General features: G+C 37.9%; 1 protein-coding gene across 2 annotated transcripts in view; it reads left to right on the forward strand.

Annotated features, from left to right (window-relative positions):
- CUNH9orf135 (chromosome unknown C9orf135 homolog) overlaps positions 1 to 25616 on the forward strand; it is a 100216-nt gene extending 74600 nt beyond the window's left edge. For both annotated transcript variants that reach the window (XM_040250412.1, XM_040250462.1), the window contains 3 exons: positions 1696 to 1753; positions 23479 to 23641; positions 25276 to 25616. In XM_040250412.1, the coding sequence (XP_040106346.1) occupies positions 1696 to 1753; positions 23479 to 23641; positions 25276 to 25328 (274 nt within the window). In that variant the 3' untranslated portion in view covers positions 25329 to 25616. The remainder of the gene's footprint in view (positions 1 to 1695; positions 1754 to 23478; positions 23642 to 25275) is intronic.
- Positions 25617 to 27831: the final 2215 nt, after the last annotated feature.

A 27831-nucleotide genomic window follows, 5' to 3' on the forward strand; every position in this document is an offset into this window, starting at 1 on the left:
AACTATGCTTGAAAACCAAAACCAAAAACAAAAAACACCTCATAGAGTTGGGCTATACAATACAACTTGATTTTCAATTTAAGTCTGAGAAAATATTTTCACTGATGGGTTTAATTCCTTTACTTTCTTTGTGAATACCAAGGTGTTTAGTTTTTTATGATTTTAATTTGTCTTCTGAGCAGATAAAATTTTGACTTTTGTTATCCTTTCCTGCTTTCTATTAGACTGTTCTTTAAAAATATTAAAGAATATCCTATTTGCTGGTTTGAAAGTTACATTTCTAATTTTTGTTCTTTTAATTGCCAATACTCATACTTTTAGAATCACCTAGAGCAGGGGTCCCCAACATCCAGGATCTAATGCTTGATGGTCTCCAGTGGAGCTGATGTAATAATAACAAAAATGAAATGCACGATAAATGTAATGTGCTTGAATCATCCCCAAACCATGTCCCCCCATTCCCAGTCTAGTAGGTCCCTATTGCCAAAAAGGTTGGGGAACCACTGACCTAAAGGGCTTGTTAAAGCAAGATTGTGGGGCCCACTCCTAGAATTTCTAATTCAGTGGACTTGGTGTGACATCCAAGTATTTGCATTTCTAACAAGTCCCCAGATAATGCTAATATTGCGCCTCTGGAAATCACATCTTGAAAGTCTGACAGTAATTAATTGGTGGTTACCAATTAATATTAGCATCTATACCCAGTAACCATTCTTAGTTGACATCCTAGTTATTTTTGAATTCTTCTGCTTGTTCTCTACCCTCCCATCAGCTCAGTCATATGTTAAAATGTTTAAATGTCCTTTTTCCTGGTATTTTTAGGCTTGCAATTCTCAGATGAATTTCTTTGACCATCTAATCCCATAATATTGCCAGGAGCAGAATCAGGACAGTAATTTCTCATAGGAGAAAAAAATTTTCCCCTATTCTGAGTACCAGATGAGAGGAACTTTCTTGCAAGTTTCCCTAGTCTGATGGCTAGAGTTTCTTTGGTCTCTTTTATATTTAGGTACAACATTTACAGACTCTTGACTGGAAGCAGTAGTTTAGCTCTGGTGGGATACAGTCTATAGGGTCACAAAGAGTTGGACACTTAGCACACACACATACGGAGTTATAGCCTTTACAGACTCCTTTGTATAAGTAGCAATTTAGCTCTGTGCCTTCTGTGAATCCAAGGTCATGTCTCCTGCCCTTGATAGGCAGTTCAAACTCCAGCTTTGAGTCTTAGGCTGTGTTTGTAGACTTGGGGGAGAAGGATGTATTTCACTCAACATTTCTATGTATTTCATGGAGTGGAGGTTGGGGAAACTATGTAATCTCAGACTACCTGGTTGTGTATTTTTCAGTTGCCATCTAGCAGAGAACATGGGGTATAGGGTCAAAAAGTTTGAAAAGTAGAAAGTGAGTGGAAAAGAGAACCCTTGTCTGGAATGCACCTGAGCTTTGGGACTTGATAGCATATCATTAGTATAGAAGAATAGTAGGTGGTACTGGAAGTAATTGAAGGAAGGCACCTTGCTGGTGATAGTTAACACTATAAATGAGGCCTGGGAATTTAAAAAATTAAAAAATTTTATTAGGGCTAATGTCCTTGAAATGTTTTTATTTTGTTTAAAGCACATACTACTAAAAAATTAAGATATCTTTCTTTTGGAGTCATTCTTTTCTCAGATATTGACTTATCTTTCTTAGGTGTACATTGACAACATATGCTGAAGAATATGCTCCACCATATGAATATCAGCCACTTGTGAGTATAAGAGAGCTGAAAAGCCATATTCTAATATTTCTGTGCTTAATATGATTCTTTACATCTAGTGTAAATAGTCAAGCTTGAGAAGAAAGGACAAATAGTTGAGATTTATGATGTTTTATGTTTATCTAGAGATATCAGCTATTTGTGGGAGTTAATGGAATATTTTATGGTTATGATTTATTTTGGGAACAAGTTTATAGATTTCAGGGAGAAAATATTGCAGTATCTAAAATATATTAGTTACTTTTTTCCTCATCTTTGTTTCATTGTCCTGCTCCATAAATTCAATTTATCTGGAATAAGAATCTACTTTTCTATTCATTTGTACTATATTATCATATGAAAATAAGTGGTTTAATTTAGCCCTGGGAAATATGTATGCTGATAAAATATGTCCAGTTTACAACTTCAGTATACTTGTACTTAAAACATTATACAACAAAAGCAAAACAAGGCTGCTTTTTATTAGTCTTGTTCTAGAAGTCCTAACTGGTGCAATAGATAAGAGACTTAGCTACTGAAAAAGAGGAGAAAAAAGTCTTTATTTTCAGATAGTATGATTTCTTCTCAGGAGAACCAGGATGTTAAAATAATAAGTAATTAGAATCAGTTTAGACTACTTAGTAAGGTGATTGAATATGAAATAAATATATCAAAGATAATATCTTTCCTTCATATTAGCAATAACTGCTTAGGAAGGAAGCCATAAAAGAAAACAGCATACAAATTGCTATAGCAACACAAATTTTAAGTACTTTTATGAAGAAAATTCTCAGATAAAGATCAATAAAGAAGATGTGGAAGCTCCTCTCCAAAGATGGTAGACAGGCTACTTACCCAGCAAGTGTTAAATGTTCCTCCATCTTTTGAATCACGGTTGTCAGGTGACAGATTTGACCAATAGAACATGACAAAAGTAACCATATGCCAAATCTAGGCTAGCTTTAATAAGACTGCTTCCAATTCCTGGAGCCCTGAGCCACCGAGGCTAGGAAATCTAGGCTACTCTGCTGAAGGGAGAGGCCATGAGGAGGGATAATGATGAGCTTAACTAAAGAACGATGAAACCATCTTGGACATCCAGCCTAGTGGGCGTAGACTGAAGCTTCAGTTGTCATCTGACTACAAACCACAAGAGATTGCAATAAAATAATAATAACTTGCTATTTGACGGCATTACGTTTTGAGTGTTTTGGTTTTTTTTTTTAATAAATACACACCAAAGGTAACTGAAACAGAAATCTCAAGTACAAGGGAATAAATACTGTTTAGGGGACTGGAAAACTAAATTAATTATAAGTTAAATTTATAAATTTAATATAATTACATTAAAAAATCCCAATGGACTTTGTTTACTATCTGAGAACTCTAAGATTCTGAAAGTTATTTGAGAGTATAAACAGATAAGAACAATCAGAAGTTTTTTGAAACAGTGGCATAACCATTTATGGAAATAAAAGATTCCTGATACTACTAATGTTATAATATAATTTATTTTTGCTTATTAAAAAATAGAAATCAAGCTGTTAGAAAAGCAAATATGATGGCTTATGGATTAATATGCTTAATACATAAAGAATTCAGATTTATTGGCAGAAAAACTGTTAAAACCATAGGGAAATGAGCCAAGAGCATATAAAGACAATTCACAAATTAGGAAATAATTTTTATTAGTTAACTGACAAATACAGGGCAAATCCCAGTCTACAAATAACAGAATGTGTGAATTAGTACATTTTTTTGCTAGTAAAATTGGTGATTTTTAAATTTTTTTACTTTACAATATTGTATTGGTTTTGCCATACATCAACATGAATCTGCCATGGGTGTACACGTGTTCCCAATCCTGAACCCCCCTCCCTCCTCCCTTCCCATAGCATCCCTCTGGGTCATCCCAAGTGCACCAGCCCCAAGCATCCTGTATCCTACATCGAACCTAGACTGGTGATTCTTTTCTTATATGATATTGTACATGTTTCAATGATATTTTTAAAAATAATAATACTCTGTTGAATGACACTGGGGTGAGATGGCTACTTTTTTTTCTATTACCAGACATATTGTAAATTGTTTGTCTTTCTGGAAAAGAATTTTGCAATATGAATTGATATACTATTTGATCTAATAATTCTAAGGATTTCCCCAAGAAAAATAATTCAATCCAGGGATACAGTTTATATCCAATGATATTCATCACTGAATTATTTATTATGGCAAACTTGGAAATTACCCAATGTTTTAGAATTGGGTACAGTACTCTAGGGATTCAGAATGAGTCTCCAAAAAAATGTATCACTCCTGCATGAGGATTTTTTTGAGCCAAAGACCCTGTGGCTTAAGATAAGCTACTCTCCTCCTTTAACTACCCTAGAAGAGTTTAAATTGGGAATTTTTCTCAGGGAAAAAAAAAGTTATTACTGGAGATAAATTTTAGCTAAGTAGCTGCATCTATATTGCAGGGCAAATGTCTAATTGCCAAACATCTGCTCTTATTGTCTTGAAATAAGACAATTCCTATTCTTGGAAGCCCCAGGCCTCTATCCCATTCCTTAGCTCAGGATGACATGTATACCTCATTTTATCTTTCTGTCTTTGAAACTTCTCATGTATGTCAGATTCCTGTAAGTATGAAATTAAATTAGACTTTTTCTGGCTAACCTGTCTTATGTCAGTTTAATTCTTAGACTAATCAGAAGAATCTATAAGTGTAAAGGAAAGTTTTGTTTTCCTTTCTGACAGTACTAATTAAATAGGTTGTAATCATACAATGAGATATTTTATATATTTATATATTCCACCCTTTAGAAAGTCCATGGATAGTTCTTAGTGTCTTGATAAATCTTCTTATTTAAGGTCAAGAAAAATCATTGATACAAAATTGTATGCGTATTTTTCCTCCACACTTTTATCTAAAAGTATGGAGGAAAAAAGCCTGAAGAAACTATTAAATGCTAGAAAAGTTGGCTAGTGAATGGTGAAATTCTAAGTGATTTCCTTCATCATTATACTTTTCAGCATTTTTCAGTGTAGCAAGCATGGTGGTTTATAATCAGAACTACAAGGAAACATATATTATTTAAAAATGAATTTCAGGCTCATTTCCTTATTTGCATGGGATTTGGCCCCATCTCTAAAAAAAGGAAGTTGCAAGACATATAATTAAAACCTCACAGAATTCAAAGGACTAATTTTCCCATAAGCATAAATATAAAGAATGTGGGATGTATTTTTTGGGTGGATAACTCTTTAGCCACTGTGTTATGTATTTGTGCTTTTAATTTTTTCAGCATTATGTCTAGTATTTCTCATGTTGCTTGTTTCCACGTTAACAGTACAGCTTGCAGCATGTGATGGCAGTTGTTTGGCTTTATTTAGAGTTTTGTTCATTTACTTCTAAGTTTCTTGTCAAAGTAATTGATTTTGAGGCATGTTTTCAGTACTGCTTCTAGCACCCCCATTTAATAATGCTTGCATTACATTGTTATTGAATATAAAAACTATTTTTTAATTAATTAATTAATTAATTTTTTATTTTACTTTACAATTCTGTATTGGTTTTGCCATACATTGACATGAATCCTCCACGGGTGTACATGCGTTCCCAAACATGAACCCCGCTCCCACTCCCCTCCCCACCCATCTCTCTGGGTCATCCCCGTGTACCAGCCCCAAGCATGCCGTATCCTGCATCGGACATAGACTGGCAATTCGATTCTTACATGATATTATACATGTTTCAATGCCATTCTCCCAAATCATCTCACCCTCTCCCTCTTCCTCTGAGTCCAAAAGTCTGCTATACACATCTGTGTCTTTTTTGATGTCCTGCATACAGGGTCATCATTGCCATCTTTCTAAATTCCATATATATGTGTTAGTATACTGTATTGGTGTTTTTCTTTCTGGCTTACTTCACTCTGTATAATTGGCTCCAGTTTCATCCATCTCATCAGAACTGATTCAAATGTATTCTTTTTAACGGTTGAGTAACCCTCCATTGTGTATATGTACCACAGCTTTCTTATCCATTCATCTGCTGATGGACATCTAGGTTGTTTCCATGTCCTGGCTATTATAAACAGTGCTGCGATGAACATTGGGGTACATGTGTCTCTTTCAATTCTGGTTTCCTCAGTGTGTATGCCCAGCAGTGGGATTGCTGGGTCATAAGGCAGTTCTATTTGCAATTTTTTAAGGAATCTCCACACTGTTCTCCATAGTGGCTGTACTAGTTTGCATTCCCACCAACAGTGTAGGAGGGTTCCCTTCTCTCCACTCCAAACTATTTTAAATTGTAATGACAGTGAATGGTTAAGTAATAGCAGAATAGTGACTGAACTCAGACTTAGAAGATACCATTCACATAAAAAAAGTATGATTCATAAAATACTGACAAAATAAAGAGAATATTTTTTACTTGCTAGAGACCTTACCATGTGGCCTTTGCATAAATACAACTCACCATTCACTCAGCCTATCACTTTTGCAATTATGCAGTTTCTGAAGAAATTAAAATATTTTGATTTGTATTATCTCAAATTTTGTGCATGAATTGAGGCTTTATAAATTTTTATATTGTGGTCTCTAACATTTGTTTAATTCATATTTGCATAAAGTAGGATAGAATTATAAGAAGTCTTAAGGGAATGCAAATTATCTCCCCATATGAATGAATAAATCCAAAATATTAGGAAACTATGAAATTATTTCTAAGGAGAGAAATGAAAGAGAATTGCAAGTTACTTCTTCAGAATTCCACTTCCTAAAGGGGGTTTTTAATTTCAATGAAAGATACCTTCTCTTAAAATCTTCCCTATCCTTCTCACAAAGAACCAAAATAAAGGAAAAGTCACAGAGATATTACATCAGAAGATTGGTCTAAGACTGGATGTTTGTAGGGTACATGAATCTTTTAGACAAAGGACAAGTGAGGAGAGGGTAATGGTGGAGAGTCAATTGAACACACTCAGGATTAGTAAGGAAAATAATTATTTCAGGAATGGACTAGCAAACTCAGGAAGTTGAGGAGTCTGGGGAATCAAAAAAAGAATAAGCATGGCAATAGTGAAGGAGTGAGAGAGCTAAAAGATCAGAGGTAGTGAGTGAAGGGGATGTACTGGAATTTATTGATATTTCTAATTTAGAACAATTTGGGGGAATGATAGATCCCAAGATGTGGTCATGGGAATGAGGTGTTACAATGGAATCTAAGCCGTTGACTTGAGAAGGTGAAAAAATGGTAAGAGAGAGTGTTGGCTAGATTCTAAATATGAGTGTCGAAGTCAGCCTACAAGATAGTAGGAAAGAAAGGTAGGACCAAAGACTGAGTCAAATGACCAGTCCCTCGGTGGGAGCATTTTGGAGATTCATGGCTCCTCCCATACCTGCAGCCGCCATTTGAGTACATCTGATTGGATGGGGGAGCCTGGTGGGCTGCCATCCATGGGGTCACAGAGTCGGACACGGCTGAAGCGACTTAGAAGAAGATTGGTCTTTACTGTGTGAATTACCATCCTTTTTCCTAAATAGAGCTGTCTATTGAACTATCTTTCCAGACGTGTGTAGCTTTAAGCCAGAAAATGTTGCATATCTCAGTTCTTTCAGAGATAAAAAACTGAGGAACTTTTAGAGAGTTATGTATTAAAGCTGGCATGCATTCCAAATTGATTACAAGGAACCTAAGCAGTGTTGGCCAGTAGGTAAGAAAGAGGCTGTATCTGTTTAAAGTATTCCCAACAATGGTAGGATTGACCTATCCTGTTACCGGGATTCTATGCCCTGGTACAGATACAGCATTGTTAAAATATTGATATTTCTGTGCTGTTTAGAAATTTGCTGTGGCCTTGTGTTCTCCAGAACCCTGCTGCCTCAGTAGCCCAGGATTCTGGACTCCCAGGACCCAGGGGTGCATTATGACTTACCTGGGCGCTAAGGACTTTCATGGGCTCCTTCTTCCACTGAAAGAAAAAAAATTAATTTATTTTACAACTGTATTGCCATAAAGGCAAATATAATCCAGGTTGGATTATATTCATTTTTGTTAATTTAAAGGTTTATTGAAGAGATGTATTTTTAGGCTGCATTTCTCATTGGTATTTTGTAAAGATTACCTATCTTTTTTTCCTTTATATTTTTATACTGTTTTGCCTGCTTGCCTATTTTTGACTATTTGTGACTATATTATTGTATTTTATAGCCATGTTATGTGATCATGTTATTGTTAACCCTCCTGAAATTGTCAGTATACTATGGGTGTTATTTTTGTCATTGTTTAGACGCTAAGTCGTATCTAACTCTTTTGTGATCCCATGGACGGTAGTCTGCCAGGCTTCTCTGGCCATGGGATTTCCCAGGAAGAATACTGGAGTGAACTGCCATTTCCTTCTCTAGGGGATCTTCCTGACCCCAGGAACCAAACCTGCGTCTCCTGCATTGCAGGCAGATTCTTTACTGCTGAGCCACCAGGGAAGTCCAGTGGGTGTTATTACATAAAACTAAATCATAAAACACTCATTTTTTCCTGAGAAATACTTTTGGACTTTGGTACTCTATTTTAAGCAAAATTTTCTGTATAATAGCTGCCATTGCTTACTGCCTTGAGATGTTTATGGATATTAAATTACTGGCATCATTTCCTGGCTTCAATATGAGTTTCTATCATTTAATAGAGTTAGTTTTTTGAAATGGCGTTTGCATTTTTCATTATGGTAAAATATATATAGAATATAAAAGTATCATTTTAACCTTTTTTTAGTTTACTATTTAGTGGCACCAAGTACATTCACATTATTGTTATAGTCACTTTGAAAATTCTGATTTTAAAATAAATTAAAACACTTTTGTGGGAACTTTAAAATACTATGGGCTTTAGACACTGGGCTTTCTGTGCCTCATGGCTGAGTGGGCCAAGCCTGCATTTTCTTTCTGGTAGCTTAACACCTGCCTGGCAGGGGCATCTAAAACTTGCCCAAACTGCTTGGTGTGTATTGATTTATAAACACTTTGAATATCATCCCAAACCAAGATTCACCTCAGCTAGGAGTCACCTTGAGCACCATCAAGAGCCTTTTATTGTTCGATTAGGCTCAGAAACATGAAAGAAACTCCTTAAAGGCTGGAATTACCCTTAGTTTCCTGCTTCCCGGGAAGGGATGTCTAACAGGGGCTTTAAAAAGAAGATAAGGTAGAGTGACTTACCGAAGACCACCAATAGCTGGGTCAGAAAGCGAATCTAGAACAGGTTGGGGTTTCTGTAGGAAACATTACCTGTCTGAACTAAATTAGCTTTTATTACCACCTCTTTTTAAGTCCTTCTCTTTGTATCTTTGCTCCATTCTGTCTCCCCATGATCTTCCATAATTCCAGTGTAGTCTTTTTATTTTTTTCTTGTTCTGTTGTTGTTGTTATTATTGTTTTAAAAATGTAATAGCATGAAAAGTTGTTCACTGTAAATCTGGTCACACTGAATAATCATGTGTAAGCCTTGTAGTCTAGAACAGAGTGTAGTTTTGCCAAGCTTTCATCCAAAAAATTAAGGTTGAACTTTAATTAGGTAATGTTTCAGAGTTCATAATGTGTCTTCATGATTTTTATTTTAGTACTACTTCACTTTGTACTGCATTTTAATATATCCACTATTTAATTTTCTCTTTTTTCTTCTGTTAAGGTTCTGACTCACTGTCTACTAAGAGAATAATCATGGCCATTTGCTGAATACTCTTGTTTATCTTACTATGTACTGTTGATTGAAATGAAATGAGAGAGAAGTTTACATTCTTCTGCAAGAGCAGTGTAGTGGTGAGGGAGTGGAATTGGAGAAGGAAGAGAGGTCACATGATTGTACTAGTATTTTTTGATTGATGTCAAGGTGTTTCAAAATCCTGCTTCTAGTTAACCACAGAAACAGCCTTCTCTTACTTGGGTTCAGAAGGAGATGGTGGCTTCCCTTGATGTATATTCATACCTGAAAGATCTCGATGTGTGTTGTACATATGTGTGTTGACCTGAAACATGTACATATGGTCATGATTTTGTAGCTTATAGGCAAGTAATTCTGAATCTGAGTCTCATGGCATTCTCCCAGTTCTAAGAGACCACATTTCCTAAAATGGACAGGAATGGGTGAATTTAATTCAGATGACCATTATATCTACTATTATGGGAAAGAGTCCTTTAGAAGAAATGAAGTAGCCCTCAAAGTCAACAAAAGAGTCTGAAATGTAGTTCTTGGGTACAATCTAGAAAATGACAGAATGATCTCAGTTCATTTCCAAGACAAACCATTCAACATTACAGTAATAATCCAAGTCTATGCCCCAACTACAAATGCCACAGAAGTTAAAGTTGAATGGTTCTATGAAGAGCTACAAGATATTCTAGAACTAATGCCAAAAAGAGATGTCCTTTTCATCATAGGGAACTGTAATGCAAAAGTAGGAAGTCCAGATACCTGCAATAACAAGCAAGTTTGGCCTTAAGGTACAAAAGAAGCAGGACAAAGGCAAACAGAGTTTTGTCAAGAGACCACACTGGTCATAGCAAAGGCACCCTCTTCCAATGACACAAGAAATGACTCTACATATGGACATCACCAGATGGTCAACAGTCAAATCAGATTGATTATACTCCTTGCAGTCAAAGATGGAGAAACTCTATAAATCAGCAAAAACAAAACTTGGAGGTGACTATGGCTCAGTTCATGAGCTTCTTATTGCAAAATTCAGGCTTGAATTGAAGAAAGTAGGGAAAATCACTAGGCCATTTGGGTATGACCTAAATCAAGTCCCCTATGACTATACAGTGGAGGTGATGAATAGATTCAAGGGATTAGATCTGGCAGACAGAGTGCCTGAAGAACTATGGACAGAGGTTTGTAACATTGTACAGGAGGCTGTGACCAAAACCATCCCAAAGAAAAAGAAATGCAAGAAGGTAAAGCGGTAGTCTGAGGAGGCTTTCTAAATAGCTGAGAAAAGAAGAGAGCTGAAAGGCAAGAAAGAAAGGAAAAAATATATGCAACTGAATGCAGAGTTCCATAGAGTAGCAAAGAGAGATAAGAAAGCCTTCTTAAGTGAACAATGCAAATAAATAGAGGAAAATAATAGAATGGGAAAGACCAGAGATCTCTTCAAGAAAATTAGATATATCAAAGGAACATTTCATGCAAAGATGGGCACAATAAAGGACAGAAATGGTATGGACTTAACAGAAGCAGAAGAGATCAAGAAGAGGTGGCAAGAATACACAGAGTAAAGTCGTTCAGTCGTGTCTGACTCTTTGCGACCCCATGGACTGTAGCCTACCAGGCTCCTTGGTCCATGGGATTTTCCAGGCATGAATACTGGAGTAGGTTGCCATTGCCTTCTGAAGAACTATACAAAAAAGATCTTCATGACCCAGATAACCATGAAGGTGTGGTCACTCATCTAGACCCACACATCCTGGAATGCGAAGCCAAGTAGGCCTGAGGATGCATTGCTACGAAACACAGCTAGTGGAGGTGAAGGGATTCCAGTTGAACTGTTTCAAATCCTGAAAGAAGATGCTGTGAAAGTGTTGCACTCAATATGCCAGTAAATTTGGAAACTCAGCAGTGACCACAGGACTGGAAAAGGTCAGTTTTCATTCCAATCCCAAAGAAGGGCAATGCCAAAGAATGTTCAAACTACCACACAATTGCACTCATTTCACACACTAGCAAGGTAATGCTCAAAATCCTCCAAGCTAGGCTTCAATAGTACATGAACCGAGAACTTCCAGACGTACAAGCTGTATTTAGAAAAGGCAAAGGAACCAGAGATCAAATTTCCAACATTCATTGGCTCATAGAAAAAGCAAGAGAATTCCAGGAAAACATCTACTTCTGCTTCACTGACTATGCTATAAAGCCTTTGACTGTGTGGATCACAACAAACTGTGGAAAATTCTTAAAGAGATGGGAATACCAGATCACCTTACCTGTCTCCTGAGAAACCTGTATACAGGTTAAGAAGCAACAGTTAGAACCAGACAGGGAACAATGGACTGGTTCAAAATTGGGGAAGGAGTATATCAAGGCTGTGTATTTTGTAACCCTGCTTATTTAACTTCTATGCAGAGTATATCATGTGAAATGGCAAGCTGGATGAATTACAAGTTGGAATCACCATTACTGGGAAAAATGTCAATAACCTCAGGTATGCAGATGATACCACTCTAATGGCAGAAAGTGAAGAGGAACTAACAAGAGCTTCTTGATGAGGCTGAAAGAAGAGAGTGAAAAAGCTGGCTTAAAATTCAGCATTCAAAAAAACTAAGATCATGGCATCTGGCCCCATCACTTCATGGCAAATATGTGTGTGTTGAGTCATGTCCAATTCTGTAACCCCATGGACTGTAGCCCTCCAGGCTCCTCTGTCCATGGGATTTCCCAGGAAAGAATGCTGGGCTGCTGTTTCCTACTCCAGGGGATCTTTCTGACCCAAGGATTGAACCCGTGTCTCTTACATACTCTGCATTGACAGGTGGATTCTTTACCAACTGTGCTACCTGGGAAGCCAAATAGATGGGGGGAAAGTGAAATATTTTATTTTCTTGGGTTCCAAAATCACTGCAGTGATTACTGCAGTCATGAAATTAAAGGACACTTGCTCCTTGGAAGGAAAGTTTTGACAAAAAGCTTCCCTTGTAGCTCAGTTGGTAAAGACTCTTCCTGCAGTGCAGGAGACCTGGATTCAATTCCTGGGTCAGGAAGATCCCCTGGAGAAGGAAATGGCAACCCACTCCAGTACTGTTGCCTGTAGAATACCATGGACAGAGGAGTCTGGCAGGCTACAGTCCATGGGGTTGCAGGAGTTGGACACGACTTAGCGACTAAACCACCACCACCAGACTACATATTAAAAAGCAGAGACATTACTTTGCTGACAAAAGTCCATATAGTCAAAGCTATTGTTTTTCCATAGCCATGCATGGATGTGAGAGTTGGGCTATAAAGAAGTCTGAGGGCCTAAGAATTGATGCTTTCTAATTGGGGTGTTGGAGAAGACTCTTGAGAGCCCCTTGGATTGCAAGGAGATCAAACCAGTCAATCAACCCTTAAGGAAATCAACCCTGAATTGGAAAGACTGATGCTGAAAAGTGAAGCTCCAATACTTTGGCCACCTGATGTGAAGAGCTGACTAATTGGAAAAGACTCTGATGCTTGGAAAGATTGAAAGCAAAAGGAAAAGAGGGCTACAGAAGATGAGATGGTTAGATGGCATCACTGACCCAATGGACATGAGTTTGAGCAAACTCCAGGAAATAGTCAAGGACAGGGAAGTCTGGCATGCTGTTGTCCATGTGGTCGAAAAGAGTTGGATGCGATTGTGACTGAGCAACAATGATAAGCTTTAACCTAGGATCACTTGGCAGTTGCTCATATAGGCTTCCCCAGCCTCTCTCATTGATCTTTATTTAGATATAGAGATGGATAGACACATAGATAAGATGGAGAGATAGATATGATATATAGATAATCTATCTATCATATCTATCCTCTCTATCTCAACATTCAGAAAACTAAGATCCTGGCATCTTGTCTCATCACTTCATGGCAAATAGATGTGGAAAAAATGGAAACAATGACATACTTTAGTTTTTTGGGCTCCAAAATCACTGTAGATGGTGACTGCAGCCATAAAATTAAAAGAATCGATGGTTTTGAACTGTGATGTTGGAGAAGACTCTTGAGAGTCCCTTGGATTGCAAGGAGATCCAACCATTCAATCCTAAAAGAAATCAGTCCTGAATATTCATTGGAAGGACTGATGCTGAAGCTGAAACTCCAATACTTTGGCCACCTGATGCAAAGTACTGACTCATTAGAAAAGACCCTGATGCTGCGAAGGATTGAAGGTGGGAGGAGAAGGGGATGACAGAGGACAAGATGGTTGGATGGCATCACCGACTCAACGGACATGAGTTTGGTTAAACTCCAGGAGTTGGTGATGGACAGGGAGGCCTGGCATGCTGCAGTCCATGGGGTTGCAAAGAGTTGGACACAACTGAGTGACTGAACTGCACTGAAAAGTGTGGTTATTTTTTGATGTGACTATTCATATAGACCTCCATATTTTTCTTTGGGATGACCCTAACCCTAACTCATTAATGATATAGATGTTTATACTTATATTCACAGTCTATACTTCCTTGAACTTCCCATGACTATTTTTCTTTAGTTGAATACCTTTATTTGTTACAAATGTTTCTCCTTTGTAAAATTTTACCAAATAAAAAGATATACTAAAAGTTTCTTAAATAGATAATAAAAATATTTCCAACTATTTGCATGTTCTTTACAGCTGCATTTGCCAGTTACTCTTATTCAATCATTGAGGAAAAAATATCCAATAGAAATGAAATCAATTTAAAAGTAATGTAGGGAAATGAACAAAGGAATCTGTCTAAAATGCCTATGCCCTGTGATTCCCAGAGTCAGTAAAGTAATTTTGGCCATAGGGAATTGTTCTTTTCTTCCCACATCACTCTGTGTGTGTATTTAGAAGACAGCCTTATTAGGGGAAGACAGGTCTTCAGTCAAGTGCATATAAGTAGGGAAGAATTTTATATGTGATATATACTGAAATTAAACAAAATATCACAGCAATATACCATAATATCTCTTTTATTTCCATCCAGTGTGACATTTGGATAAATAAGCTTGTTGCCTCCATACATTTTAAAGAATAAATGGAGTACACCAAAAGAGGATGCTTAAAGGCATGCTAGGGAAGAATGATCTTTGCTGTATAAATGCCAGGTGGCTAATAGCTATCTGTAATGGTGGGCACAAAGTTAGTTCGCAGTGACTGATTTGGGCAGGAAACATAACCCATTACGTATTTTTATGGATGAGCTCTCTAGATGAAGGAACTGAGACTGCCCTCAAATTATCTAGTGATATTAAATTAGGTAGAGTTATTGATATTCTGGGAGGCAGGCCTAAAACTGAAAATGACCTTGAGAAATAAAACTATGAAAAATAAAAAGTCCTAAAAAAACAGGATGAAATCAAATAAGAATAAGTGAAACCACAGAAATGGGTAAAGACTGGGTATATGGTTGACTAAGAAATAGCAATGTAATTTTATCCTGAAAAAATGGTTTGTAAGATAAATGATGCTTAGAGGTTATGGGAATCAGGTGGGAAAGGGATGGGACTCTAAGAATTGGATACCGATCACTTACTGATACATTTTACTGATGTAAGTGGTAAAACCATGTCTTATTTGTCTTTCACAATGAGGGAAGGTTGACTGGGCACTCAAGAGGACCCTTCTGTAATATCCTAACCTGTTTTTCTATTATCTGTTAAAAAGAAGAAGGAAGAAAAAGAGAAGGAAAGGAAAAAGAAAACTTTATTAGCCTTAATGCAGACTTTCTGTACAGTGATTCTCTTGCTGGGTCTTTAGTAGTTCCTGTTGCTACAGGGCCTGTTTGCCCTCTGTGTTCCTTTCTCTGACACTTTTTCCCCATCTTCTGTCAGGATGTTTCAGTTTCCCCAACCATTCTCTGAAACAGCACACTCAAAGATGACAAGAGATTGATTCTTACTGTTGGTTGTGTTTTATCAGGTCGTGCCCTCTATGATGCTTCTTTGGAAGTGAGTAGTCATTGGCTACCACTACATTCTCTGTGCCCTGCCTTTCCTCAGAATCTATGGCTTTGCAATGCTCTCTCCATGGCTTTTTGTCTCTGTCTTTCATGGCTTTTTTATGAAGCCAGCCATAAGTATTCCCAAGAATTGGGTTCCAGAACCCTGCTCCTCTCATTTTACATAATCTCAGAAAATTAATCCACTCCCATGGCTCTGTAACCATGACTTTTGAGGGGTAACTTATTTTTATATAATTTCAAACTTACAGGAAGTTTATAAGACCAGCACAAGGAGCTCCCATATAATCTTTACTTAGAGTCACCAATTATTTACCATTTGAGAGAAGATTGGAGACTTGGTGCCTCTTTACCTATAAATAATTCAATGTGCATTTCTTAATAACAGACACATAGCCATGGTAAAGTTTTCAGCCTCACAGAAAATTGATACAGGATAATTATGAAAGCCAGAGTCCATATTCAAATATAATCCACGGTCCTAGTGATATTCTTTATCGCTATTTTACCCAATCAATTATCACTGCTGTGCATAGGGCACTGACTTCTCTCTAGGGCATCTGTCCAACAGAATTACCTTCCAAATAAGCATTTTGTACTGATGTCATCTCTAATTAAAAATGTCTGAGAAGTGACTCATCATTTGCCCCCTTAAGTCCTCCTCATCTCCGTGTCTTTTTAATTCTTTTTAATGGTGTTAGAACTCTCCCAGCCATCCAGATTTGAAGGTATGAGCATTTTCGATTCTTTATCCCCAGTTAGGCGGGTATGTCCTCTAAATTCTTCCTGTGAAATGTCTCCTCTAGTACAGCTCTGCTTAAGCTGTTGTGCTCTGTTGCCCACCCATTCCGCACTTCAGACGAATTCTGTTACCCTTATGTATCCAGAAGACTCAGACAATTCAGTGATAGTCCTATCTTAAGAGTACTTTGTCAGAACTCAGGGTCTGTGTGGCACCAGAATAGTGGGTCAGCCAATAATGTGAGATAATTCACAAATCTCTTTCTATATACAATTTCTAAATACTTCTTCCCAACCCACTTAATGGATGTTGAGTAATCATTTAGATATTATGCTAGGGTTTTGAAACTCTAACAATTGTCTGCAATTCACATATGCAGAGGAAATATGTCTGACTGATCACTGGCCCTCTTCCTAAGCCCATCACCAGTGGGAAAATACTAATTCTCAATCAACATAAAGCTTAGTCTGATTCCATGATTTAAATAGCTCCTATAAGAAAATTGAATCTTTCTTTAAAACAAAAAAAACTCACTTTCTCAGAGATCCTCTCCCACTTTCAATGTGTAGAAAAGAACTGAGATTGTTATCTGTTAAAAGGTCTGCTTACAAGGTTGGCCTTTGGTTGGTATGTGGAGATAAGAATTCCCTAATAAAAGTAGCTCACAGTGTCTAAACTGTTGGCACAAACAATGTGCCTTATGTTCCTTCTAGGAGTCTGGAATTTTGGTATATGCTAGGCTGCGGGTGCCTATGTGACCAGCTCCTAAGAAAAATCTTGGCCTTGGAGTCTCTAATGAGCTTCCCCAGTAGATAGCATCTCATACCTCATGGCTGGAGGGAATTGAGTGCATCCCGTGTGACTCATTGGGAGAAGGTTCTTGGTCTCAGAATTTCATACCTGTGTTGTTTTTTTTTTTTTTTTTACTTTAGCCTTTGTGCCTTTTCCCTTTGCTCACTTTGCTTTGAATCAACTTGCTGTAATCAAGCATAGCCAAGTGCGTGCGTGCATTTGCTCAGTCATGTCCGACTCTGCAACCCACAGACTGTAGCCTGCCAGGCTCCTCTGTCCATGGGATTTTCCAGGCAAGAATACTGGAGTAGGTTGCCATTTCCTACTGCAGGAGATCTCCCCTGACCCAGGGATCGAACCCATGTCTCTTGCGTCTCCTTCATCTGCAGAGTGATTCTTTACAACTAGTGCTACCTGGGAAGCCCTAATCATAGTTACAAGTACAATTATATGTTGAGTTTCATGAGTCCTCTGAGCAAGTCACTGAATCTAGTGGTGGTCTTGGGAATCCCAACACACCCTACTTTTCTCCCTGTGGCAAATTGCTATTTTCCCAAAATGTTTGCCACATGTGCTGCCATGGCACGTGCTCTTTCAATGTGATTTTGACACTCTTCACTTTGAGAGGTAGAGTCCATGTTACCTCCCCCCAAATCTGGGTGAACTGTGACTGTGATGAAAGTGATGCTATATGATTTCTGGAATAGCTGTTTAAAAGCAATGCAGCTTCCTCCTGTTCTCTTTGTGCCAACCTTATTCTTAGAACCCAGTCACCATGCTGTGAGGAAGCCCAGGCAGGCACAAAGAGTTGTGTAGCTGTTCCATCAACATCTAGTCTCTGGGATGATATCCCAAGTCTACCTGGCTGCTGTTTTTCTTACTGGTATTAGTGGCTATAGTCTGTGAGTCTTTCAGTCTTTTTCTATTTCCCACTCTTTTTCTCTGGGCTTGGTTGGAGCCCTCATGGCTTGTCTGAGATGACTCAACTTCATTTCCACTTCCATAGATACTGTTGGCCCCACAGAAGCCTTCTGTGATTCCCATTCAACACCTAGCTTCAGTGCTCAGCTCTGCAGCTAACAGTTGAACCCTCGCTCCAGACTTGCAACTACTTTCAGGGTCTTGTTTGTGCCACAGAATACCAAACATGCCTCAGGACTGGTGATTCTCAGGCCTCCCTCTGCCTGACCAGGCTGCTTCACTGGTTTGGGTTTGGCTGTGCCCCAGTCAAATGAAAGAACAGCATGAGAGGTGGTCTGTTTAAAGATCTCATGAGAAATGAGGGCCAGGAGACCCCTATGCCTTTCTGCCATTATTCTCATGTATCTAATGTACATCTCTCTGTCCATATCAATGAGACCCTATCTGGTTTAAATCTGTGCTGCAAGCTCAGTTGTGTCTGACTCCTTTGCGACCCCATAGACTATAGCCCACCAGGCTCTTCTGTCCATGGGATTTTCCAGGCAAGAATACTGGAGAGGGTTGCCATTCCCTCCTCCAGGGGATCTTCCTGACCCAGGGATCGAAGCCACGTCTCCTGGGTCTCCTGCATCGGCAGGCGGATTCTTTACCACTGAGCCACCGGGGAAGCTTGTGAAACTGTGTGAAAAGTGTTAGTTGCTCAGTCATGTCAAACTCTTTGTGATCCCATGGGCTGTAGCCTGCCAGGCTCCTCTGTCCATGGAATTCTCCAGGCAAGAATACTAGAGTGGGTTGCCATTTCTTTCTCCAGGGAATCTTCTCAACCCAGGGATTGAACCCGGGTCTCCTTCATTGCAGACAGATTCTTTACTGTCTGAGCCACTAGAGAAGCCCTGATTTAAGTCTAGGGATGGGAAAACTGGGAAATGCATCAACTATTTCTCCTGTCCTTCTTTGCTTTCCCCTTATTTTCATCTTTCTACAATGCCCCAAACTTCTTCTGTATTTTCCTACTCTCTATTCCAACTCTTGTTTAAGGCTTCATGGCAAAGAATGTTTTCTCTCCATGCTTGGAGAAATCTATGATTTGAATCTTCCAGGTATGGTCATTGATAGTCTAAAATCCTCAAGAGTGTGCATTGGATTGCAAGGCTGTTGTCTTTAGAAAAAACTGTATTTTGCATTAGAAGGTGATATTACTTTGCTCCTTGTCATTTTGTTCTAAAACAAATTTTGATCACCCCTTGGGAAAATGGGTGGTTACATACAATGAAAAGAGAAAACTAATAACAATTTTGAAATGATTACTCCCTCCCTATATATTTAGTTTCAGAGGTAGACCAAATTACTTGCTCATCCAAAACTCCCAGCATCTCAATTTGGCCTTGGGTAGGAGCTGCAGTCAATATAAAAGGTCCTTTGATGTAGGATCTTCTTGGTTGGTGAAGCTGCTTTTTTCTATTCTATTTGGTGCCTTTTGTACTAAACTTTGAAAAACGTACTTTATTCTGCTTTCTTATAGTAATTATACCCTCATGGTTCCTAATAGTTTGTTCTTATTTTTGAAAACCTTTTTTTCACCTGTTCCATGTTTGCATCGTTCTAATTCCTGAGTGTATGCTTAGGCAGAAATTTACTGCTTGCCTTTACTCCTACTTTTTTATATAATTCCATCTCCCTTGTTTTTGACCCATTTTCTTGCTCTACATCTCAGTACCTCAGTGTTCCAATATTGCAGATTATTCAGGTATATATTAGATAGGATGCTTTTAGTAGGTTGTACAAAAACCAACTCAAACTAGATTAGGCAGTAAAAGTAATTTATTGGCCCATATATTTTTGAAAAGTCTGGCTTCAGGAAAGGATTGATACAGCAATGTCATCATACTTTTTACTGACTCTTATATCTGCCTTTTTATGGTATTGGTTTCAAGCTATACTGATTGTAGGCAGGCTGCCAACAGCAGCCTGAGCTAGATGCTTCCTTATTTATATCCAGTAGTGAAAAAAGAATGTTTTCTTCCCCAAACCCTTGAACAGAAGTCTCAGGCTTTAAGCTGTTTGGACAAACTGAAGTCACATGTCTAACACTGAACTAATCACTGTCATTGAGAGTGGAGTGAGATTATCCTGATTGTCTTAGGCCAGTTAGATTCTGCCCCTAGACCTAGAAGGGGCTTAATCTACACATCGTATGGCTTCTGCTTAATGGGAAATGAGAAACGTGGATTCAGGGTGAGCTGGAGTCACCTCTTAAAGTTTGGATGAAATGAGTATGTTCATGTCTTCCCAACTCAGTGTTCACTACTGACTTCACTTGAAATCAACCATGGTAGGAGTACAGACAATGAAGAACTTGTCAAATACTACAGATCAGTTGTGTGGGGTTTTTTTGGGTCGGGAGGTTGGTTTACTATCTCTGATTATGGGAGGCATTCAGTTTTACGTGTGTTAACAGGCAGCAAACATTCTCTTAATTAGTTTTCCTAACTTCAGCATTTTTCACCCCTTCTTATCCACTTGTAAAAAATAATGGCCTTACTGAGATATAATTTACCGAGATTTAATTCACATGCCATAAGATTCACCCTTTTAAAATGTACAATTCGGTGATTTTTAAAACTATATCTCCAGTGTCATGCAGTCCTCACCTCAGTCAATTTCAGAACATTTTCATCATCCCCCAAAGAAACCATATACCCAGTGTACCAGTCAGGTTTCTTTACAGAAACAAACCAAAGCTGAAATCTTAGGAAAACCAGTGCTTGAGAACCAGAAGCACCAAAGAGCAGGATAAGATCAACATCTCAGCTGGAGCAATCAAGCAAAACGAGCCAATCCTTACTTTCTCTGCTTTTCTCTTCTATCCAGGCCCTCAACAGATTGGATGATGCCTACCCACATTGGGGAAGGCAAACCACCTTATTGAGTCCATCGATTTAAATGCTACTTTTGCAATTTTTTAAGGAATCTCCATACTGTTCTCCATAGTGGCTGTTACTAGTTTGCATTCCCACCAACAGTGCAAGAGGGTTCCCTTTTCTCCACACCCTCTCCAGCATTTATTGCTTGCAGACTTTTGGATCGCAGCCATTCTGACTGGTGTGAAGTGGTACCTCATTGTGGTCTTGGACTTGGAGGGAGAGGGAGAGGGTGGGATGATTTGGGAGAATGGCATCGAAACATGTATACTATCATGTAAGAAATGAATCGCCAGTCTATGTTTGATGCAGGATACAGAATGCTTGGGGCTGGTGCACAGGGATGATCCAGAGTGATGATATGGGGTGGGAGGTGGGAGGGGGGGTTCATGTTTGGGAACTCATGTACACCCGTGGTGGATTCATGTCAACGTATGGCAAAACCAATACAGTATTGTAAAATAAAGTAAAAATAAAAATTAAAAAAAATCAATAAATGCTACTTTTATCTGGATCGGAGAAGGCAATGGCACCCCACTCCAGTACTCTTGCCTGGAAAATTCCATGGACAAAGGAGCCTGGTGGGCTGCAGTCCATGGGGACAACCCACAAATAATGTTTAGCCACATATCTTAGTGCCTTTTGATCTAATCACACTCATTAACAGTCACTCTTCATTCCTTCCCCTCCACCATCCTCTGGCAAAGCAACTTTCTCTCTTTGTGGACTTGCCTATTTTGTCATTTCATATAAGGAATCATACAATCTGGCTTTTGGCTTAGTTTCATGCAATTAGCATAATATTTCCAAAGATCATCTATGCTATAGAATTACCAGCATTTTATTCCTTTTTTGGCCAAATAAATTATTTCATTGTGTGAATAGACCACATTTTGTTTATATATCTGTGAGTTAATGACACGTAAGTTGTTGAGATCCATTTCTAATCATAGCTCTGGGATGCAGTCTTTTTAATCTTCAGTCTTTAGCACCTTCTGTTGCCAGAATACTTCTCCTAAAGCATCACATTTATTCTTATCATTCATCTCATCAAAACATATCATCCTCGGCCCAGGAGATGCTAAAGGAAGGTGTTGACTTACATGTGAAACTCTCCTCAGTTCCACTGCAACAGGGGTAGGAATGAGGAGATCCTGCTTCCTACTTAGAGGGCAGTTTGGCAAGTGATGCTCTAATCTCATTTAAAGGATCTCTACCTGACCCAAAACAAACAAACAAACCTCAAAGAAATAGAACCCCAACAACACAAAGCAAAAGCCCCAAACTATATAGAAAGTGACATGGATATTATGTAGCTTTCAGATTTTATTGTTTATATATTTTATCTTTGAATTATTAAGAATTTCATGAAGGTGTTGGTGCACTAATGTGTCTTACAAGCAGACAGCTTGAAGCCCTGGCTGAATCAGTGGCATTACTTAGATTCTCACCTGAGATTTTAAGTAGAAGATATTTTCTTCATGTAAAGTGGGAGTAATAATTCCTACTTCAGAGCCAGTTGTGGATTAAAAGTTATACTCAACTACCATGTTCAGACCATAATAGGCACTCAGTAAATAAATAGACACCATAACTATTGTGAGATTAGAATTTTCAATTGTTTTCAACAAAGCCTATCTACCATATTCAGACCATAATAAGCACTCAGTAAATAAATAGACACCATAACTATTATGAGATTAGAATTTTCAATTGTTTTCAACAAAGCCTATCTAAGATTAGAACTATTTTGGTGTTCTTTCATTGTTTTATAGTTTTGGTGATTTAATTTCAATTTTGTCCTAGTGCTTTAAAATTAGTATCAATTTAAAGCAGAAATTAGATAATCATTACAGGGGCTTTATGTTTCTTGTCTGCCATTATCCTTGATGTAATCTGAGTGAATCAGTATTTCCTTTGGGAAGTGGAAGTGATAGTGTCTTGTTTTATTACGACAGAAGTTTTTATGATGTACTCTAAGGATGCGTGTGTGCTAAGTCACTTCTGTTGTGTCTGACTCTTTGTGACCCTGTGAACTGTAGCCAGCCAGGTTCCTCAGTCCATGGGATTCTCCAGGAAAGCATACTAGAGTGGGTTGCCATGCCATCCTCCAGGGGATATTCCCAACCCAGGGATCGAACCCGTGTCTCTTATGTCTCACGCATTAGCAGGCAGGTTTTTTACCACTAGCACCACCTGGATGGTGGAAGGGGAACACGTGTAGAGCCATGGCGAATTCATGTCAATGTATGGCAAAATCACTACAATATTGTAAAGTAATTAGCCTCCAATTAAAATAAATAAATATATATTAAAAATATAAAAATATAATCCAAGATATTAGTTTTGGAAAAATTATATGAATATAAAAGTTGTTAAATGGTAGTTAAATTGTAATTGTTTTTGTCTTATGTAGAAATATTTCTTTATGCTGTATATTTACGGTTTAGAAATTTTTGCACATATAATAATTTATAATTTTATAATTAAGACAATCATTAATTAGACTTATCATTCATAATTAGAAATGCTTATAAATGCAATAGCCAAATACAAGAAGTGATTAGTAATTTGAGAGATTATATTAATTGTTTGAGAATTAAACTTTGATCATAATAAGACTAACACATTAAAGATCAACTTTTGGAAATCATTCCTTTATACATATTTCAGTCATCTAATATTAAAATTATCTCCCCCCCCCATAGGGTGATCCTTGTCAAGATGATGATTATTCAATTGTCCACAGAAAATGCCGTTCTCAGTTCACAGATCTAGATGGTTCCAAAAGATTTGGCATCAACACTTGGCGTGACGAGAGTGGGATTTATGCCAATTCATATGTAAAACGAAAACTCTACCCATTAACAGGTGGCCCTATTGCTCCCTTTTAAAAATAATGTGTGGAGTCAGATTCTATAACTAATGAAAGGTAGTGGATGTAACAGTTGATGATTTTCTATCCTAATAAACACAATGGAAACTTTACAATACATTCCTTTAACACAAAATCTTAAATTCTACACCAGTGTGTATATCCTTTTTTTTCATAAGCTACTCTGGTATTTCCAAAGTTTAGCATGTTTATCATTGAAGGTATGTAACAAATTCTAGATAGTACTTGGAGAAATTTTATTTAATTGTACTTTATTTTATTGACAGCATTTATTTTATTGAATACATTTTATTAGGAAAAATACATAAAGCTAACACAGTCAAGCTCTTGATTGCTTAGGGTGTGTCTGATTTTAAAAAATGAAGTAACTTCCACTTTTAAGTGAATAAAACTTTAGGTGGTTCTCAAATTCCACATGAAACTCAAATTGCTGAAATTTGAGCAACACTGGCCCTATGATGGTACTGAATGTGTGTGTATGTGTATTGAGGGGGAGTGTGTCTGTTTATAGACTTTAACATATTTGTGGTGGCCAGCTGCACTATGGATTATCATTTCAGCATGGTATTTTTCCTTATTTAATATTTAAGGATTTTTTTCCCCTTTTTTCCCTTAATATTTAAGGAATATTTTCCTTATTTAATATAACACCTCTTATACCAGTCATGCAGACAGAATCTTAGTGAAACTTTAAGGGTTTAATGGAAAATCCAATCATCTAGTGATAGATTTAGAAGAAATCTTAGCAGTTGTTTTGACTTACACTTCCATTTTACAGATGAACAGAGACAAAGTTTCAAGTATCTTTCCCAGGGTTACATAAATAGCAGATTCTAGTTGAACTTTGAGGTGCATTTGAACTTTCATTTTTTCTGAGGAAGGGTTTATTTATTTGGTCAGCCTAAACTAAATTTACTCTCATTATTTTTCTTTAAAAAAAGAAATTCATGAAATAGTATTTCATAATAAATATTAATGTGATTAGCAAAATACAGGTGAGAACCTAAGTCTTGTGAAAAGGGAAATGAAAATAAAGAAAATGTGGAAATGGCAAGGAAGCATTCAACAGCAGAGTTTTACTGTATTTTCTTGCTGCTTCAGTGTCTGTATGTATACACAAATATGTATGTATAATATATGCATATGCAATATTAATTCTTTATGTAGTACCTATTCTAGTGGATTACCTTTCCTTCCATAAATTATAAATTCAAGTGTAATCACTCTGAACATTCGTTAACATCTAGGATGGACAGCTGTTTGAAGTATGCAAATCTGTATGTTAAGCTACTTATAATTTGTTTTTCTTTTTGTAAGGGAAAAGTCTCAATGGCCATACTGACCTTTGAACTTGCCATTTACTTAGAATAAAAAATTCACCTTCTTTAGCAGGAATTCTATATTGTCACAATGATTAGCATTACATTTTACATAAATAACCTGGGTCTGTCAGGAGGGATCAATTTAGAAATCAGTTTTTGTTCGATTAGGAGAATGAAATAAGGGGGGTTGTATTTAAACTAGTTGAATAAAATGATGCATTGAAAAAATTAAAGATTACTTAGATTTTTCAGGAGTAATTATTTTGTGTTGATTTGGATTTCTTTAGGTAACTGCTTTAATGGTTCACTCACCAGTATCAGAGACTGTTTCAAACAATAAAAGCTGAAACTCAGATATTGTTAGAGAATGTCTTCTTTATGAAATGACTGCACTATTTTCTAATGGTTCCACACATATATTTCGAAAGATGCCACCTGAGACACCAAAATAACACTATATTTTGTATGTTTTTATACAGTTAGCATTCATATTTGTTCAGTATTTTTCTTTTGGCCTTTATATGGTATTATGTCTGAATTGTTGGTGTGAGCTCACCATGGCAGAGAGCAGACTGCTGTGGTGGTCCTTGATTAAATCTGGCCCACAATAAATTTTATTTAATCTTCAGTGATTTTTTTCTTTAATTTTAAAAAATTGAGCCACATTTTATAGACTAGGACATTTTACTTTAAAATTTGAATTCTTATATCCTTGGCACATTTACAGATCTGGTAGCACTGGTCTGATTTTGATACAGCATCAATCATCAGGGGTATGATGGGAAGCCCTCTCTGGATGGGGTAAGTTCACCATTTTGCTGCAGTTCTCACCTGGTATACTTATTTATGGAGGCACCATGACCCGTTACCAAAGGAGAGGTTGGACAAATATGAAATAAGTTGTAGAGGGAAAGAGATGGTAGAAAAATGGCAAAATTGGCAGATTCTTGGTGTCTGAGATTAAGATGATAAAGGCAGAGGCCACATCCTCATAGTAGGGACAGCAAATCTGTCTGAGTTCAAGTAAGAATCAAGATCCTGGAGTATATGATGTAGAAAATAGAGATGGACAGTCTTATAACCACAAGGAACTGAATTCCTCCAACAACCCAAATGAGCAGGGAACAGATTCTCTCCAAGAGCCTCTGGAAAGGAGCACAACCTGCTACCACCTTAATTTTATTCCAGTGAGAGCTGTACCAGACTTCTGACCCGAAAAGCTGTAAGATAATACATTTTTTTCAAGCCAAAAAAAGAAAATCGAGATGGAGCGTGGGTGGATGGCTTCACCTTAGAAATACTGAATAGAGAAATCTCAGATCCACTGGTTTATACTGGGAATCCCTTTGTGCTGAGGCAGGAAGTGAGTATTTTTTAAAAATGTTTATTTGTCTATGTATGGCTGTGCTGGGTCTTCATTGCTGCATGGAATACTCTCTAGTTGCGGTGCACAAGCTTCTCATCGCAGTGGCTTCTCTTGTTGCTGAGCATGGGCTCTGGCACGCAGGCTCAGTAGTTGTGGCTCCTAGGTTTTGGAACACATGCTCAGCAGTTGTGGCATGCAAGCTTAGTTGCCCAACGGTATGTGGAATCTTCTCTGATCAGGGATTAAAGCCATGTTTCCTGCACTGGCAGGCGGATTCTTTACCACTGAACCACCACGGAAGCCCCTCACTGGTTTATTTACAGAGGAAAATCACTCCCTGGATTCCAGGGCTCATTTTTCTAGAGGCACAGAAAAACTCCAGATTTACCAAGACCCTAGGCAGAAATGGTAAAAGTCCTTTCTATGGGACATAGAGTACAGGTAGGTGGCAGGGTGGGTGAGCCCATAGAATTGCTGGTATTGCTACCATCAACAACAGAGAGGCAGAAAGATCCTTTCTTAAGCTGTGCTGGCCAAAAGCTAACTTTATTTCAGAGTGAGCAGGAGGGCAGTTTGACAATTCCCAGTAATTGTGTCTGACTCTATTGGCCCTCTAAATAGCTGTGGTGGAGTAAGCCTGAGGCAAATATTGTAAATAAAAGTGGAAAACCCAAACAAAACCCCACAGTTCAGTTCAGGTCAGTTCAGTCGCTCAGTCGTGTCCAACTCTTTGTGACCCCATGAATCGCAGTACGCCAGGCATCCCTGTCCATCACCAAATCCCGGAGTTCACTCAGACTTGCGTCCATCAAGTCTGTGATGCCATCCAGCCATCTCATCCTCTGTCGTCCCCTTCTTCTCCTGCCCCCAATCCCTCCCAGCATCAAAGTCTTTTCCAATGAGTCAATTCTTCACATGAGGTGGCCAAAGTACTGGAGTTTCAGCTTTAGCATCATTCCTTCCAAAGAAATCCCAGGGTTGATCTCCTTCAGAATGGACTGGTTGGATTTCCTTGCAGTCCAAGGGACTCTCAAGAGTCTTCTCCAACACCACAGTTCAAAAGCATCAATTCTTCTGCGCTCAGCCTTCTTCACAGTCCAACTCTCACATCCATACATGACCACTGGAAAAACCATAGCCTTGACTAGACGGACCTTAGTTGGCAAAGTAATGTCTCTGCTTTTGAATATACTATCTAGGTTGCTCATAACTTTTCTTCCAAGGAGTAAGTGTCTTTTAATTTCATGGCTGCAATCACCATCTGCAGTGATTTTGGAGCCCAATAAATAAAGTCTGACACTGTTTCCACTGTTTCCCTCCCCCCACAGTGTTCCAAATATTGAGATCATAAGCTTTATCAAAAATTTAAAAGCTTTATTGATATATGATTCACAAATTATAAAGTTTACCCTTAAAGGGTATAATTCAGTGATTTGGGACATATTCATAGAGGTGTGCTATTATCACCACAATCAAT

The sequence above is a fragment of the Oryx dammah genome, unplaced genomic scaffold, assembly GCF_014754425.2.
Source record: "Oryx dammah isolate SB20612 unplaced genomic scaffold, SCBI_Odam_1.1 HiC_scaffold_1, whole genome shotgun sequence".
NCBI classification, from domain to species: domain Eukaryota; kingdom Metazoa; phylum Chordata; class Mammalia; order Artiodactyla; family Bovidae; genus Oryx; species Oryx dammah.